Genomic DNA, 16,585 nt, shown 5'->3' on the forward strand with positions numbered 1-16,585 from the left:
GAAGAATTCTGGCATAGTATAAAGTTTCCACATTACATCAACTTTTTAATTTTAGCTACCAGTTAAATGTACACATTTCTTTGTTATAAGATTTTAGGTTCCACAGCTAACTACTACATTACATGATGTGGCAAGTACAAACCCGTAATGTTTGCAACAGCTTTATTAGTGTCCTGCTTGACATACTCACAATGTGTAAATACCAGGGTGTAATGCTGCAGAGTGATATAAAATGAGGATTGTGGTAGGAAAGAAGAATGGTTGAGTTTGGTTTATTGGGAGAGTTTTGGGAAGTGCAATTCATCTGATAAAGAGACCACATATAGGATGCTAGTGCAAACTATTCTTGAGCACTGTTTGAGTGTTTTGGGATCCATACATGTCAGATTATAGGAAGACATAAAAGCAATTCCGAGGCGGGCTGCTAGATTTGTTACCAGTAGGTTTGAACGACAAGCAAGTGCTACATAGATGCTTCAGGAACTTAAATGAGAATCCCTGGAGGGAAGGCAACATTTTTTCTGAGGAACACTATTGAGAAAATTTAGAGGAGCTGCATTGGAAGCTGACTGTGGAATGATACTACTGCTGCTAACATACACTGTGTGTAAGTACCATGAAGACAAGATATGAGAAATTAGGGCTCATATGGAGGCTTATATCTTGTACAGACCATTCTACCACTCACAGTTGGCATAGCACTTGAAAATCCAGCATAATGGCACATCATTGCATTCATGCACTTTTTATTTTGCAGACACATTCTTAGACACAGTATCTTTCAAAACTCATTTTGCCGCATGATGTGCAATACCAGTAACCGAAGATTGGTTACATTTTGAAAATTTATATGCAGAAAATAAAGCTGTTTCAAACCATCTCTGATAAAATAGTTCATCTAGATACAATTTTCTATAAAGTAGCAGTTTATGTCTTCACATTTTTGATGCAGAATTCACGTTTGTATTTGCATTTATGACAAAATGCAAATTTTGTTTGCCCCTAAATACGTGGAACACTGACGGTGCAACTGAGGGTTGTGTCTGTTCCAGGACCCCATATTCCAGCAATGTAGCATGCTCCTCTCAAGATGCAGTTGTTCCCTGCCTTCTTTCAAAATGTTAATCATCTACCTTAGTATACAAAATCCCCAGAGCTATCACTGATCACACATGCAATATAAGATTGGATAGGGTACTTCCTTCTGTATCTAAAATGAGAAATATTTTGTGGCAGTAACAAAAGTTGTTGCACAGTTGTCCTCAGCAGCAAGCCAACAACTCTGAGGCATCATACTGCTTATATTGTGAACTGTTGTCATGCAATATTTGATGGTATTAGTTCCTTCAGAAAATTCTACAACTTCTTATGAAAATGTTGGTTGATATCTGACTGCTAGTGTGTGTGTGTGTGTGTGTGTGTGTGTGTGTGTGTGTGTGTGATTATAATTAACACAATACAACGTACCTGACAGATGCCAAAATGGTGAATGCAAAAATAAGTGATACCATTGAAATACTGTAGCCTGCTTTGGCAATGTCTCTTGAAAGTTGCACATATGTCTGTAAAGAATAAAGCATCTTTATAATTTCATTGGTTTCTGAAGAAACATTGTTTTCATTTATATATGAAGCCATCATAAGTAACACAACAGATTTATAACATTGTTTATTGATGATGTCTGTGAAAAGTATCTGCCATGTACACTTACTTGATTGCTATTGAATGTGAACAGATACAAAGCAAAATATAAAAATAAACATTGCCTAGAAGATTCATCTTTTAACAGTGCCTTAAATCTTCAGTATAATGGAAAAACAGTCGTAATGATTTGTGATATACTGTCTACATTACCATGTTTCAATTATAGTCTGATAAATTTACAGGACACACAAGCATACATACAACAATATCTGTTGACTACAGCAACAAAATGAACAAGTTTTCAATGACAATGATTCTCACCCAGCAAAAATTATTGAGTTAGCAGTTTCTGGCTAAGATAGATACCAACAAACAGTAACAAAAGCTTTGCTCTAACAGCTGTGATGCCACCAGTGAGAGTATGACTGTAACTACTGGGTGCAGTTCTTCCAAGAACTGTCAAGAGATCTACTGAAAAGTACAGGAAGCATATATGTTTGCCCAAGCATAAAATGAAATTGGCTCACAGCTCTGCCAGCAATTCTGTTTTCCCATTTCTGCCATTTCAGCTAGCCAGAATGCTATCTACAAGCATGTCAGGCTCAGCCACATCAGTGGTAGTAGTCCTCAACATTATCCATGGCCAGTAAACTTTACCAACATTATAAGTTGGTCTGTGATTCTTTAATAAATATTACGTTTCAAGAGACCTTAAAATTCATGAGCATTTGATGTCAGCTACAAGCTGAAAGCTATGAAAAAAGCAGTAACATGATTTGATATTGACAGTGACGAGAAAGGGCAGGTTGATATAAGAGTGAAAATTATGTTTTGGAGTTTTAAGGCCCTCAGTGGTGAGGTTAACAGTGTAATTATTTCTTCAGTGGTTATTCTGTAGGTCTTATTATATTACAAACAGAGCCTTATTAGGAGACAGCTAATTCATGAAACTAGTGAATGGGTTAGCTTCTAAGTACAACTCAAGCTGCAGAAAAATAAGAATAAGAAAGTATGAAAGTGGGGAAGTTGACTTAAATGGCTAAAATAATAAGTATAAATGATTACAGTCATAATTATGAATTTCTTGTAACAAAAATTGACACAGCATTTAGATAAAGGAAGGTGGCTAATATGCATCAGAAGGTAAAGACGAATGATAACTAACAGAATATTTTAATGAAAAGGATGCTGAACTGTTTGAATAAAAATAAAATACTTTTGAATGCTGAAAATGGATTAAGAAAAAAACCATATAAACTGATACATCTGTCTCGACCTTAATTCCATAAAGTGGCTATGAATTAAACTGTGGGCTGCTTTTAAATCTGTCTAAAGCCAATGATCAAATCAGTCATAATCTGTTGCACACCCAGTTGTACTGTTATGACACTCATGAAGTCTTGGTGCTTCTGATACATGTCTACAGTCAAAAACAAAGAGACTGCTGCAATATGGCGCACTGTTAAGTGCAAATAAAGGTTTAGCAAAGCAATAATTTTTAAACTTAAAAATAATCAATAAGGACGATGAAACAGGGTACCAACTGAAAATCACAGAGGAAGCATTTTAACGAATTTAAAGGTATAACTCTCCCAGAAATATAGATATCAACATGTATACGTTTCTTGAAAGCCAGGTTAGTAATCTATTAAATAAAAATGTAAATGTTCATTTGTACAAGATTGCAAATCTCCAAAAGTTCTTCACCACTTGCTTTGAAATTTTGACATATCATTGGATTCAAGCACATGCATGTTTTTATATAGCAGGTGGTTATAATCAAACTTTCCCTATTTAATAAGTTATAATAGAGAAACTAATTACCATACAAGGACCAAACTTGGTAACATTAATGTCAAGGACATGGGGAAGAGAAATAATGCAGAACCAGTTCAACTGAAAGATTTTAAATGTGCAACTATGGTACATCATACCATTTCATACTAGTACTATTACTGCAACAAAAGTGGCTCAATATGGCACCTGTCAGTGTCCAGGAGAGTCTGAAAGCACAGAATTGCATACTGCACAGTAGAACAAAGCATGCTGACTATCTGTCTTGATATGCTGGACTTCAGATCACGTGTGAATGTTCCCTTGGTAAACCCTGTCCGTCAGGTAGCCCCACAACCAGGAATCACAGGGAGTGAGATCAGGTGATCATGCCGGTCAAGAATTTGGAAATAATTGGCTGATAATTCGATCATTTCCAAATGTTTTTCAGAGAAGCAGGTGAACTTCAAGAGCAATGTGCCGTGGGGCCCCATCTTGCAATGAAAACTGTTCAATGCATCTCTCTCCTGTAGGGTGAGTATGACATGCTGGCAAAGCATATCGCATTAATGCTGGCCATCACACTGCACCTCTTTGATCCTTGAGAGCCAAATTTTTCAAAAAAGAATGGGCTAATGATGAACATAGCGATGAAGCCACACCATATGGAGACACATTCACTGTACAGAGCAACTTCATGCACAGTGACTGGAGGTGAAGATCTCCACACTCAGCAAGTCTGTGTGTTCACCTCCACTGTCAGAGAAAAATGAGCTTTGTTTGTCCATAGGATGGTGCAGGGTCAGCCCTCGTCAACTTCACTACTTAAGAGAAAGTGGACAGCGAAGTCAACATGTTGTGGATCCTATGGTGCCAGCTGCTGTACAATATGGATCTTGTGTGAATACCATTTGAGAATGGTTTGAAGCAATTTCTATACAGTGGACCATGGGATGTTCAACTGTCGTGACACAGAATGTGCACTGCCTGACAATCAGGAATTACAAACAGTATTGTCTGCTCATATTTGAATGCAATGTTGTGTCAAAATTTCAAAGGAATTGGTGAAGAACTTTCAGAGAGTTAAGATTCTGAATGATGAACATTTGATGCTTCAGTAGGTATACAAAAACACATGCATGTTAGAATGCAACATTATCAGTGAAGAACTTTTGGAGATTTGTAATTTTGTGCAAATGAAAATTTACGTCTATATAAATAAAAATTTAAATGTTTTGTCTGTTCAAAATCTTAAATATCCAGAAGTTCTTCATTGATTGCGTTGAAATTTTGACACAATGTTGCATTTGAATATGAATGTGTATTTATATGCCCATTTTTTAATATATATTTCATATATAAATAAACATGTGAAATATAAAAGGGAAGTGCTATTACCAAAAATGTCAAAAATTTCTTGACTTATTTACCTTAAATTTTTATGCAATACTCTAATGAACATTTGGCCAGACATACTCTACATAATTTAATATACAGGGTGTCCCATAAAAACCCCAGCACATTTTAAGGACAGGTTCCTTATATAGGTGTAAGTAAAACAGTGTGTGATAAACATGGGTTTTAAAATGTCATTAAACAGATCCTCTCTACTGCAAGGTCTTTGCTTTCCATATTTTGGGAGCAGGAAGTATTGACCAAAACAAGAAAAAAAGTCTAATAAACTTAGGGTCTAAAATGAACTTGTTTATCTTCACTAGTGTGAAACAGATCTCCTCTACTGAATAACTACTTATAGCTCTTAAGCTATATGTTTTAGAGCCCATGTTTACTAGAGTTTTTCTCTTGGTCTGGTCCACACTACTGCCTCACCAAATATGAAAAGCAAAAGCTTGCAGTAGAAGAAATATGTTTCATAGTATCTCAGATGAACTAGTGCTCATATCTCTTAAGGTATGCTCTTTAGCACCCTTGTTTACTAGACTTTTTTCTTGTTTTGGTGGGAGGAACTTGTGTCTAAAGTTTGTTGGTGTTTCTTAGCGATACCCTGTATATAATACACTACTGGCCATTAAAATCGCTACATCACGAAGATGATGTGCTACAGATGCAAAATTCAGAGATAGGAAGATAGTGGAACAGGAGGGGAAAATTGCTGCCCTTCAGGCTGAGCTAGATCAGGCTAGGGAAGATCTGGACAGGTTAAGGAGGGAGAAGGGCAAAGAGAGGTGGGAAGTGGCAACAGGTAGCAGAAGGAACAGGCCTAGAACTAAGTCTGACAGTCTTGTGGTGAATGTCAAAAATAAGTTTGACCTGTTGCTTCAGTTAGAAACTGATGAGCCTCAAGAAGACGTAGGTGTAGACAGGACACAACAAACTTTCAATAGGAAATTGAAAAAGAATGTGGGAAAGTCATCGAAAAGGAAGAAAGTTTTGTTGTTAGGCAGTTCTCATGCCAGAGGTGTAGGCCAACTTCTGCAGGAGGAATTAGGACCAGAATACCAGGTCACAAATTTTTTTCAAACCAAGTGCTAGTCTGGATCAGGTGACAGAGGATTTAGGTTCACTCTGTAAAGGATTTACCAGGGAAGACACCGTGGTTATTGTGGGAGGGCCAGGAAACAGCATCGACAGGGATCCTGGGTACAGTATAGAGTGTGACCTGGTAAAGATTGTGTTGGCATCGAGACACACCAATGTTGAATTTGTATCTGTCCTGAGATGCCATGACCGGCCTCATTTGAACTCTTCTATTGGGAGAGTTAATTTGGAGTTGGAACGGCTGCTTGGGTCGGGTGTGGGGGCTCATATTGGTGTGGTTCCTGTTGATTATCTCAGTAGGTGGGACTATACCAGGCACGGCCTACATCTCAACAGGAAAGGGAAGGGGAAACCGGCTGGGGTAATAGCAGGAAATTTAAGGGGGGGAGGCACTGCCATGAATGGTAAAATACCAGTGGTTACAGGTGTTGGAGCAGCATCTTTTTTAGGATAGGTAAGACAGAAACATGTCAAGTTCTACGAGAGGTTAGGATTGAAACAAATCTTCAGTTTAGGAAAGAAATTAAACAGCACAATTCTAGCACATTGGATCACCAATCACAGCTGTCAATTATAAATTTTCACCAATCACCAGAAATTTTATCTCCACCAAGTTGTATCTCAGTCCTAGGTAATTGCATTGATGAATTAAAGTCACCCAACCCAGTTGACATAATCTGCCTCTCTGAACACCATGTGACCACTGGTATAGGAACTAGGCCTAAGCACAATGAGAAACTCAGACAGGAGAGTACTGCAAATGTTAGAATAAGGAAAGGTTCTCATAAAAGTATAATTAAAAATAATGTAAGTATATTTCATCAAAATATTGGGAGTTTAAAGAATAAAGTAGATGAGCTTCTGGTTTGGTTAGAAGATTTAGAAGCTGAGAATGAAATAGATATACTATGCCTGTCTGAGCATCACATTGTTACTGACATGGATAAGGTAAATGTAAGTGGATATAAGCTCTCTGCACATGTAATGAGAGAAAATATGGAGAAAGGAGGAGTTGCCATATATGTCAAAAGTTATCATTGTGCAAAAAGTATAGAAACAAAAAGTTTTGTGTAGAGAAACATATAGAAGCATGTGCCTGTGAGCTTAAATTAAATAAAGGCACATTTATAATTGTAACTGTATATAGGTCCCCATCAGGAAATTTTCATCTATTTCTGAAAAATTTGGACTCCTTGTTGTGCTATCTGTCAGACAGACGGAAGCAAATTATTATTTGTGGGGACTTCAATGTAGATTCTCTTAAAGAGGGTAATAGGAAAAATGACCTTGAAGTATTACTTGGTTCTTTCAATTTGACACCCATTATTGATTTTCCTACTCAGGTGGTAAAGGATAGCAGCTCACTGATAGCTAACTTCTTTATAGACCAAGATAAGTTTAACCAGATAAATGCTCAGCCTGTTGAGAATGGTCTTTCTGATCATGGTGCACAGCTAGTTACAATATATGACATAGCTCCATTCAGCAATACTAAACAGTCCTCCAAAGTAGTACGTTCAGTCAACGATTTAACAATTGCAAATTTCAGGGAAAGCCTACAGCAGTTAGACTGGGATGAGGTGTACCGTGAACCTGATGCCAATTTAAAATATAATTTATTTCATGACATTTTTGTAAATGCATTTGAAAACTGCTTCCCCAAGAAAATAGTTAAATATACTCGTAAGAAACCTTGTAACAAACCATGGCTTACTAAGGGTATAAAAATATCTTGTAACCGGAAAAGGGAAATGTATCTGACAGCAAGAAAGAGTAGTGACCCAGAAACTATCAAACATTATAAAAACTACTGTGATATATTAAGAAAAGTTATTAAAAAATCCAGGAGTATGTGTATCATGTCTGAAATCAGCAACTCTGATAATAAAATTAAAACAATTTGGAATATTATTAAACGAGAAACAGGTCAACCAAGAGCAGAGGAAGACAGTATTACCATCAAATTGAATGAAAACTTTACGAACAAAAAGTCAGAAGTTGAAAATATTTTTAATAATCATTTTCTAAATGTTGTGGATATAGTAGGATCCAGGTGTTCATTAGAAGATGCTAGGCTGTTAATGGAAGAGGCCATACCTATGCAATTTGATACAATTGAAATCTCACCCACTTCTCCCTCTGAAATTAGGAAAATAATAAACTTGCTTAAAAGCAAAAACTCACATGGAATTGATGGCATTTCCAGCAAAATACTAAAAGCTTGTTCTCAACAGATAAGTAAGATTCTCAGCCACCTGTGTAATAGCTCTCTGGAACAGGGCATTTTCCCTGATAGACTGAAATATGCTATTGTTATACCTTTGCATAAAAAGGGGGATAGATCTGATGTCAACAATTACCGTCCAATCTCCCTTCTAACAGCTTTATCCAAAATTTTTGAGAAAGTAATGTATTCAAGAGTAGCTTCACATATCTGTAAAAATGAAGTACTAACAAAATGTCAGTTTGGTTTCCAGAAAGGTTTTTCAACAGAAAATGCCATATATGCTTTCACCAGTCAAATTTTGAATGATCTGAATAACCGAACACCACCCATTGGGATTTTTTGTGATCTCTCAAAGGCTTTTGATTGTGTAAATCATGAAATTCTGCTAGACAAGCTCAAGTATTGTGGCATGAGTGGGACAGTGCACAAATGGTTTAATTCGTACCTAACTGGAAGAGAGCAGAAAGTTGAAATAAGTAGTTCTCGTAACATGCAAAGATCAGCACATTCCTCAAACTGGGGAACTATCAAGAATGGGGTTCCGCAAGGGTCAGTCTTGGGTCCTTTGTTGTTCTTATTATATATTAATGACTTGCCATTCTATATTCATGAAGAGGCAAAGTTAGTTCTCTTTGCTGATGATACAAGTATAGTAATCACACCTGACAAACAAGAATTAACTGATGAAATTGTCAATACTGTCTTTCAGAAAATTACTAAGTGGTTCCTTGTAAACGGACTCTCACTGAATTTTGATAAGACACAGTACATACAGTTCCGTACAGTGAATGGTATGACGCCATTAATAAATATAGACCTTAATCAGAAGCATATAGCTAAGGTAGAATATTCCAAATTTTTAGGTGTGTCCATTGATGATAGATTAAATTGGAAGAAACACATTGATGATCTGCTGAAACTTTTGAGTTCAGCTACTTATGCAATAAGGGTCATTGCAAATTTTGGTGATAAACATCTTAGTAAATTAGCTTACTACGCCTATTTTCACTCATTGCTTTCATATGGCATCATATTTTGGGGTAATTCATCACTGAGGAATAAAGTATTTATTGCACAAAAGCGTGTAATCAGAATAATAGCTGGAGTCCACCCAAGATCATCCTGCAGACATTTATTTAAGGATCTAGGGATATTCACAGTAGCTTCTCAGTATATATACTCTCTTAAGAAATTTGTTATTAACAACCAAACCCAATTCAAAAGTAATAGCAGTGTGCATAACTACAATACTAGGAGAAAGGATGATCTTCAATATTCAAGATTAAATCTAACTTTGGCACAGAAAGGGGTGAATTATACTGGCACTAAAGTCTTTGGTCACTTACCAAATAGTATCAAAAGTCTGACAGATAACCAACAAGTATTTAAGAAGAAATTAAAAGAATTTCTGAATGACAACTCCTTCTACTCCATAGAGGAATTTTTAGATATAAATTAAGAAAAAAAATATTAAAAAAAAATAAAAATCAAAATAAAAAAATAAAGAAAAACAAAAAACACAAAAAAATAAAGTTGTTATATTAACTTAAGTATGTTGTTAAATTAACCTAATTATGTCATGTATTGGAAAATTCGACTCGTTCCACATCATTACGAAATATCGTATTCATGATCCATGGAACTTGTATTAACCTAATCTAATCTAATCTAATCTAATCTTAACTGACAGGAAGAACGTGCTGTGATATGCAAATGATTAGCTTTTCAGAGCATTCACACAAGGTTGGCGCTGGTGGCAACACCTACAACTTGCTGACATGAGGAAAGTTACCAACCGATTTCTCATACACAAACAGCAGTTGACCGGTGTTGCCTGGTGAAACATTGTTGTGATGCCTTGTGTAAGGAGGAGGAATGTGTACTATCACGTTTCCGACTTTCATAAAGGTAGGATTGAGGCCTATCGCGATTGCGGTTAATCATATCGCGACATTGCTGCTCGCGTTGGACGAGATCCAATGACTGTTAGCAGAATATGGAATCAGTGGGTTCAGGAGAGTAATACGGAACGCCGTGCTGGATCCCAACGGCCTCGTATCACTAGCATTCAAGATGACATGTATCTTATCTACATGGCAGTAATGGATCGTGCAGCCACGTCTTGATCCCTAATCAACAGATGGGGACATTTGCAAGACAACAACCTTCTGCACGAACAGTTCGACGACGTTTGCAGTAGCATGGACTATCAGCTCGGAGACCATGGCTGTGGTTACCCTTGACGCTGCATCACAGACAGGACTGCCTGCAATGGTGTACTCAACGACGAACCTGGGTACACGAATGGCAAAACATCATTTTTTCGGATGAATCCAGGTTCTGTTTACAGCATCATGATGGTCGCATCCGTGTTTGGCGACATCTTGGTGAACGCACATTGGAAGCGTGTATACGTCATCGCCATACTGGCGTATCACCTGGCATGATGGTATGGGGTGCCATTGGTTACATGTTGTAATGTAACGGACTACTGAAACTACCGATACCACTCGTTTGGTCACCTCTTGTTTGCATTGACGGCCCTTTGAACAGTGGACGTTACATTTCAGATGTGTTACGACCCGTGGCTCTAGCCTTCATTTTATCCCTGCGAAACCCTACATTTCAGTATGATAATGCACGACTGCATACTGCAGGTCCTGTACGGGCCTTTCTGGATACAGAAAATGTTCGACTGCTGCCCTGGCCAGCACATTCTCCAGATCTCTCACCAATTGAAAATGTCTGGTCAATGGTGGGCGAGCAACTGGCTCGTCACAATGCGCCAGTCACTACTCTTGATGAAGTGTGGTATCATGCTGAAGCTGCATGGGCAGCTGTACCTGTACACGCCATCCAATCTCTGTTTGACTCAGTTCCCAGGTGTATCAAGGCAGTTATTACGGCCAGAGGTGGTTGTTCTGGGTACTGATTTCTCAAGACCTATGCACCCAAATTGTGTGAAAATGTAATCACATGTCAGTTCTAGTATAATATATTTGTCCAATGAATACCCGTTTATTATCTGCATTTCTTCTTGGTGTACCAATTTTAATGGCCAGTAGTGTATATAAATACATTTATATATAAAATATATAACAACAAAATATTGTTGACAAACAGGAAAATTGTATTTATGACTTATCAGCAAGTGATAAGAAGCTGATGTAACAAGTTGAATATGCAATAACAATAAATAAGGCTGAAAGTCAGAGAGAGTGAGGAAGAGGAGATTGACAAAGGGTGAGAGGAAATGCAGATAGAAAGCTGAAATGAGGAGATGGACAGAGAAAGGGGACAGGAGGAGATGGAGAGTGAGGAGTGAGAAGAATATGGACAGAAAAAGGGAGGAGGAGGTGACACAGACAGGGTGGGCAGGTGAGGAGTGGGGGGGGGGGGGGGGGAGATTTGTGTGTATGCGAGTGTATACCTGTCCTTTTTCCCCCAAAGGTAAGTCTTTCCGCTCCCGGGATTGGAATGACTCCTTACCCTCTCCCTTAAAACCCACATCCTTTCGTCTTTCCCTCTCCTTCCCTCTTTCCTGATGAAGCAACCGTTGGTTGCAAAAGCTTGAATTTTGTGTATATGTTTGTGTTTCTTTGTGTGTCTATCAACCTGCCAGCGATTTCGTTTGGTAAGTCACATCATCTTTGTTTTTAGATATACAATTCCAATAGATGTTAGAAATGTTTGCTTTCTGTTTTCTTTCTTTTCCATTTAACCTGACTGAGCTATAGCAATGCATTCATGGGAACAGCTAGTTACAAAAACAGAAAAATGGTTTAGCTACGTGCAAGAGTTTATTTTTATTTTTATTTATTTATTTGGTCCTGTTGATTACATATTATACAGCCAGTGTACAAGTAATAAAGGACAAGTCAATTGATGCAATTACAGTTGTACATTAACATTTATACATCACATTGCACAGACATTGGTTTATTTTACAAGAACAATTACTTGCATGCAGTATTAAAGCCTGCATTATGCCAAAAACAGTTTAAGTGATTTTTTAAAATAGTAGAATAAGTGACAGTGCATATTTTTATGCTACTGACATATATAAGGAAGTAAATTTTCTTCATGGTCATGGTTTGAATGAATACAAGTTTTAACTGCATCCCTTAAGAAGAGGTTTAAGTGAATGCTCAAGAAAGTGGGATACATGGGAGTTCACATTTTCTCATAATGAAACAGATAAATTTACATTTTATCACCACAGTTTCAGTTAAACTACAAGTAACAGCATCACATTTTATCTTTAAGGGAATGCTTTTCTTAGGCAGTTTCCCCCACTCTTGTACATCATAACTCTAAGTATTCATTCATTTTATAGAAAGTTTGTTCGATGAGGAATAGTTTTAGTTTCCTTTTGAAAACCTGTACATTATTTATTTCCTTTTTTATATTGATGGGGAGCTTATTGAAGACCTTTATACCTGACTCAGTAACTCCCCTATGTAACGTAAAACAATCAACATTACTTCCCCTAAAATAATAATTCCCTTTTTGTAATGGTAAGCTTTGCCTCATACAAGAAAATACTCATTTATCATTGCCAATTAAAACACTTTACATTCAAGAACAACAATATTATGTGAAAGAAAACTACAAGACAGGAGTGTTAAGGAAATAACAAGTCATAATTTTGTGTAAAAATGGATTATTCTTCTTCCACATGGTTTTTCTTTCAGAACAGCGATAATGATAAGATTATGACTCCATTGTAGCGCCACTGTACCACAATTTACTATTTCTCAACTAATTTGACAAACTATTAATTTGGTAAACTTGCTAATGATCACTGTTAAAAGAGATTGTATCAAACTGTGTTACTTATTTCTTATAAATTTTTCCATTTTAATACTTGAACTGTACAGGAGGTAAAGTTGTATACCTGTGATCATGACACAACTAACTGCAAGTTTTTGTCTCTCATCTCTTCATAGTCAAGGATTTTTAATTTATATCATCTACAGATAATAGTCACATTGTATCCAGTCTTCAAAGTTCTGAATATATCATAGTCTTGTACATTCAGCCCTCCCATACAGTTACAAAAAATTTGTTTATTATAATTTTTAAAAAATCTAAAATTTCATACCTCAACTGAAGAATCATTAAGGGCTACATCAAACTGTTCAATTACTGTGGTGTACCCGCTGTCAGAACACTGTGTGTAGTTGCTCCAATGTTTCCACGTGCCATTCTCGTAACAGTACTTTGTGGCATTTTTCTGTTGATATGTGAATTAGTTATTACTTTTAGGTGAATGAATCAATAAAAATTAACTCTTTTGAAAGTATCAAGAATAAAGCTAGGAGCAGAATTAAACATTAAACTTTTTCATAAAATATATTTCTAACAACCAACAACAGGATGCTATTTCAATCTATTAGATGATTTAATTGAGGTAATTTTCTTGTGGTGCTTTTGCTGAAGGCATTAGGGAAAACTTCCAAACAGATTTTATTACTTTATACAATGGAAAACTAACTGATTTAGTGACTGACATTGATTAATGACTTAGTACCTGATATTGACCAAGCATAACAAGATTACCCTTGGCCAACACATGTTCAGTGAGCAAACTGACTATGTAGATGGCCATCACTGGCATTTAGAAACAATCAAATGTCAGTTGCAAGTGCTGTGAGTCTAGCACTGTTGAGGGTTTATGATGGACATATGCCTCACCAGATATGTCCAGCCTGCTGGCTAATGTACTATGGAGAAGGTTGTTGGAGGACAATTTGTTATTTGTGAATTCCTGATATATCTGTCTGAATCTTGGCCCAGGTTAATGCATGTTGGAGGTAGAGGACTGAAGGAACATGAGCAGCGTGTTTGTAATAAGATGTACTACTAGCTAGATCTCTAACCAAACACTGCTACATGAAGTTTGGCTAAACAAAATATTGTGCATGCTAAAATCATTATTTATGTCCACCATAGGCTGTGACAAATTTTTTATACAGATTAACTTTATTAAATCACATATTACATTATTGGACAGTAATACATGATGTAGTAGAGTTCGTCTGTAGCAACAGCATATCACAGCCTACAATAAACATTAAAAACAGTTTTAGCAGACAGAAATTACATCAGACTATGGACCCAAACACGTAAAGAAACTAAAATACTATTACTTTTGACTTGACTGCTTCTACCATACTCCAAACAGGCACTATAAATAGAACACTTTAGACTGAATATAGGCTGATGTAGCTGAAAGCACAACTAAATAGCATCAAGTGGGATATCATTGATGTATCAGAGGAGAAAAAACAAAGTGGATTAAAAATAACTGCAGTCATTTGCTATAGAGACACAGATCAATACATACACTCTCAAGAAGGTTTTAGCATTAACCACAAAATTAAGGACTGAATTATTGGTTTTTAAGGAAGAAATAGCAAGAATAGTATTAATAATAAGCAAACAACACTTATTTAAATAGTAGAAATTTATGCACCAACAACATTGGATCAAAAAGAAAAAGTTGAAAATTTTTACAAAGTGTTACAAGAGTTAGTAAAGGAAACTAATTCACACTATAGGATACTAAAGGGTACCATTAATGCAAAAATGAGGTCAAAATAGTCAAATGACTTTTCAGTAGGCAATTTCAGATTTTACCCCAGGAATAATAGAGGACACGTGCTAGTGGAATTCTCTAATACGAACCAAATGTTAACCCCAGAAACATTTTTAATAAAAATCTCAGGCAAAAATTGGACAAAAAAGGACAAAATTGAATTAAAAATGAAACTATGTGCTGTCAAACAACAGACAAACCAAGCAGAATCTGTAGTCTTAAACCAGTTCATGATTTCCAGTGACCACAGACTAGTAAGAAGCAAAATAAAACTGAACAGTAAGTTGTAAAGAATAAAACTCTTGAAGCACAAACCCAGTTCCATTTATTCAAATAATTTAGGTACCAGTATATAAGAGGAAGAACGCTACAATTATTGTTAATTTAGTGCTATTTCTGTTATATAATTATTTTTTTACCCATAAAACTGCCTCAAGAAAATGAAGAATCTGTAGATTTAAATATAATAAATGGTCATTTAACAAATATTATACTGGAAACAGTTTGAGATGTTTCAAGAGTGAAGGGAAACAAACAAAATAAAATTTCATTGGAGACCACAAAATCGAAGGAAAGATAAGAAATAGAAACAAATCAAAACAGAATTTCAATAGAACTGACTGAACTAAACAATACTGTTCAAAACTCTTAGTGAAAATCTGTCAGAACGAATAATGAGAAGGTCATAAGAGAAAACATTGAGAATAACCAAAGAGTGAAGAAAGCAAATTAGGCACTTACGATGGGTAGACATTACATCAGTGAAGATATCTTATGGATCTGTTAGGATGTACGAGGGGATCACACTTCATACAGGTGTCTGAGGATTTCTTCAGAAATCTAAATATTGCCACCAAGCAAAGAAATACCCTGACAACTTATTGCGAAAATGAGTGGGTTGTGGAAGTACTATCACCAGAAAATGTAGAGAAAGCAATGTGGTGTATGAAAAGTGGAAAAACCACTGGAAATGAGGGAATAAAAATGGTAATGATAAAAACCTAGGAGGAAGTAATGAAAGCAAAAACTTCTCTGTTAAGCGTAGAACATTTGCATTCAAGAACAGTCTTAAATAGTTTGAACAATGCTGTAGCTGCTATAATTCATATGAAAGGTATCAGGGAAGATATGAGATTTACAAAATTTCAAAAATCCTTGGGGTAGACAGGAGTCAGATGGTATGAGGAGTTAGTTGGCACACAGCATCTATTTCCTGCCAAACTAGAGCTAGAGTGATGTCATTGTGCTAGTGGGGAGTGTGGAGGAGGCTGTTATACCTTCAATTAGTTTTAGTAAAATATACTTTTATCATAGTTGTAAAGAGAAAGAGTCCACCATGTTTAGCATTACCCTTTTTTTTTTTTTCAATGCTGGTTTAAAAGGTGGCACAAAATGGTCTTGTACAATGCATCACACAAATCACACAAATTGTACCTTGAACCACACAAACTACACAAAAACTGCAGGCAGGAAGGTAATAATGAAGCTGTAAAAGTTAAACAATATAATCATTAAATGTTTTACACCGCATTTGACCAGTATTTAAATTCAATGTCCTGCAGCAAGAATTTTTAAAGAAATTATGATTTTAATACTCTTAAACAATTTTAATGTTTAAAAAATCTGTGAATTTTTTAAATTAATGAACAAAAACAACAGAAATATCACAAAATTAGATGATGCCTTAAAGTATGTTAACACAATAGGCTGCCTACTATTTTACATAATTTTTATAAAATCAACTTCAAACAATATACACTTGCAGAAAAAAATTGGAACACCAAAAAATAATTAATATAGAGTAATGAAATTTCAGGAGTTCATTTGTCTAGGTAACATAT

General features: G+C 36.0%; 1 protein-coding gene across 1 annotated transcript in view; it reads right to left on the minus strand.

Annotated features, from left to right (window-relative positions):
• LOC126247407 (parathyroid hormone/parathyroid hormone-related peptide receptor-like) overlaps positions 1–16,585 on the minus strand; it is a 335,703-nt gene that overhangs the window by 175,733 nt on the left and 143,385 nt on the right. The window contains exons 5-6 of the mRNA XM_049948476.1: positions 13,248–13,379; positions 1,468–1,562 (exon numbers count right to left, since the gene is read on the minus strand). Coding sequence (XP_049804433.1) covers positions 1,468–1,562; positions 13,248–13,379 — 227 coding nt within the window. The remainder of the gene's footprint in view (positions 1–1,467; positions 1,563–13,247; positions 13,380–16,585) is intronic.

This window comes from Schistocerca nitens, chromosome 1, assembly GCF_023898315.1.
Source record: "Schistocerca nitens isolate TAMUIC-IGC-003100 chromosome 1, iqSchNite1.1, whole genome shotgun sequence".
Classification (NCBI taxonomy): domain Eukaryota; kingdom Metazoa; phylum Arthropoda; class Insecta; order Orthoptera; family Acrididae; genus Schistocerca; species Schistocerca nitens.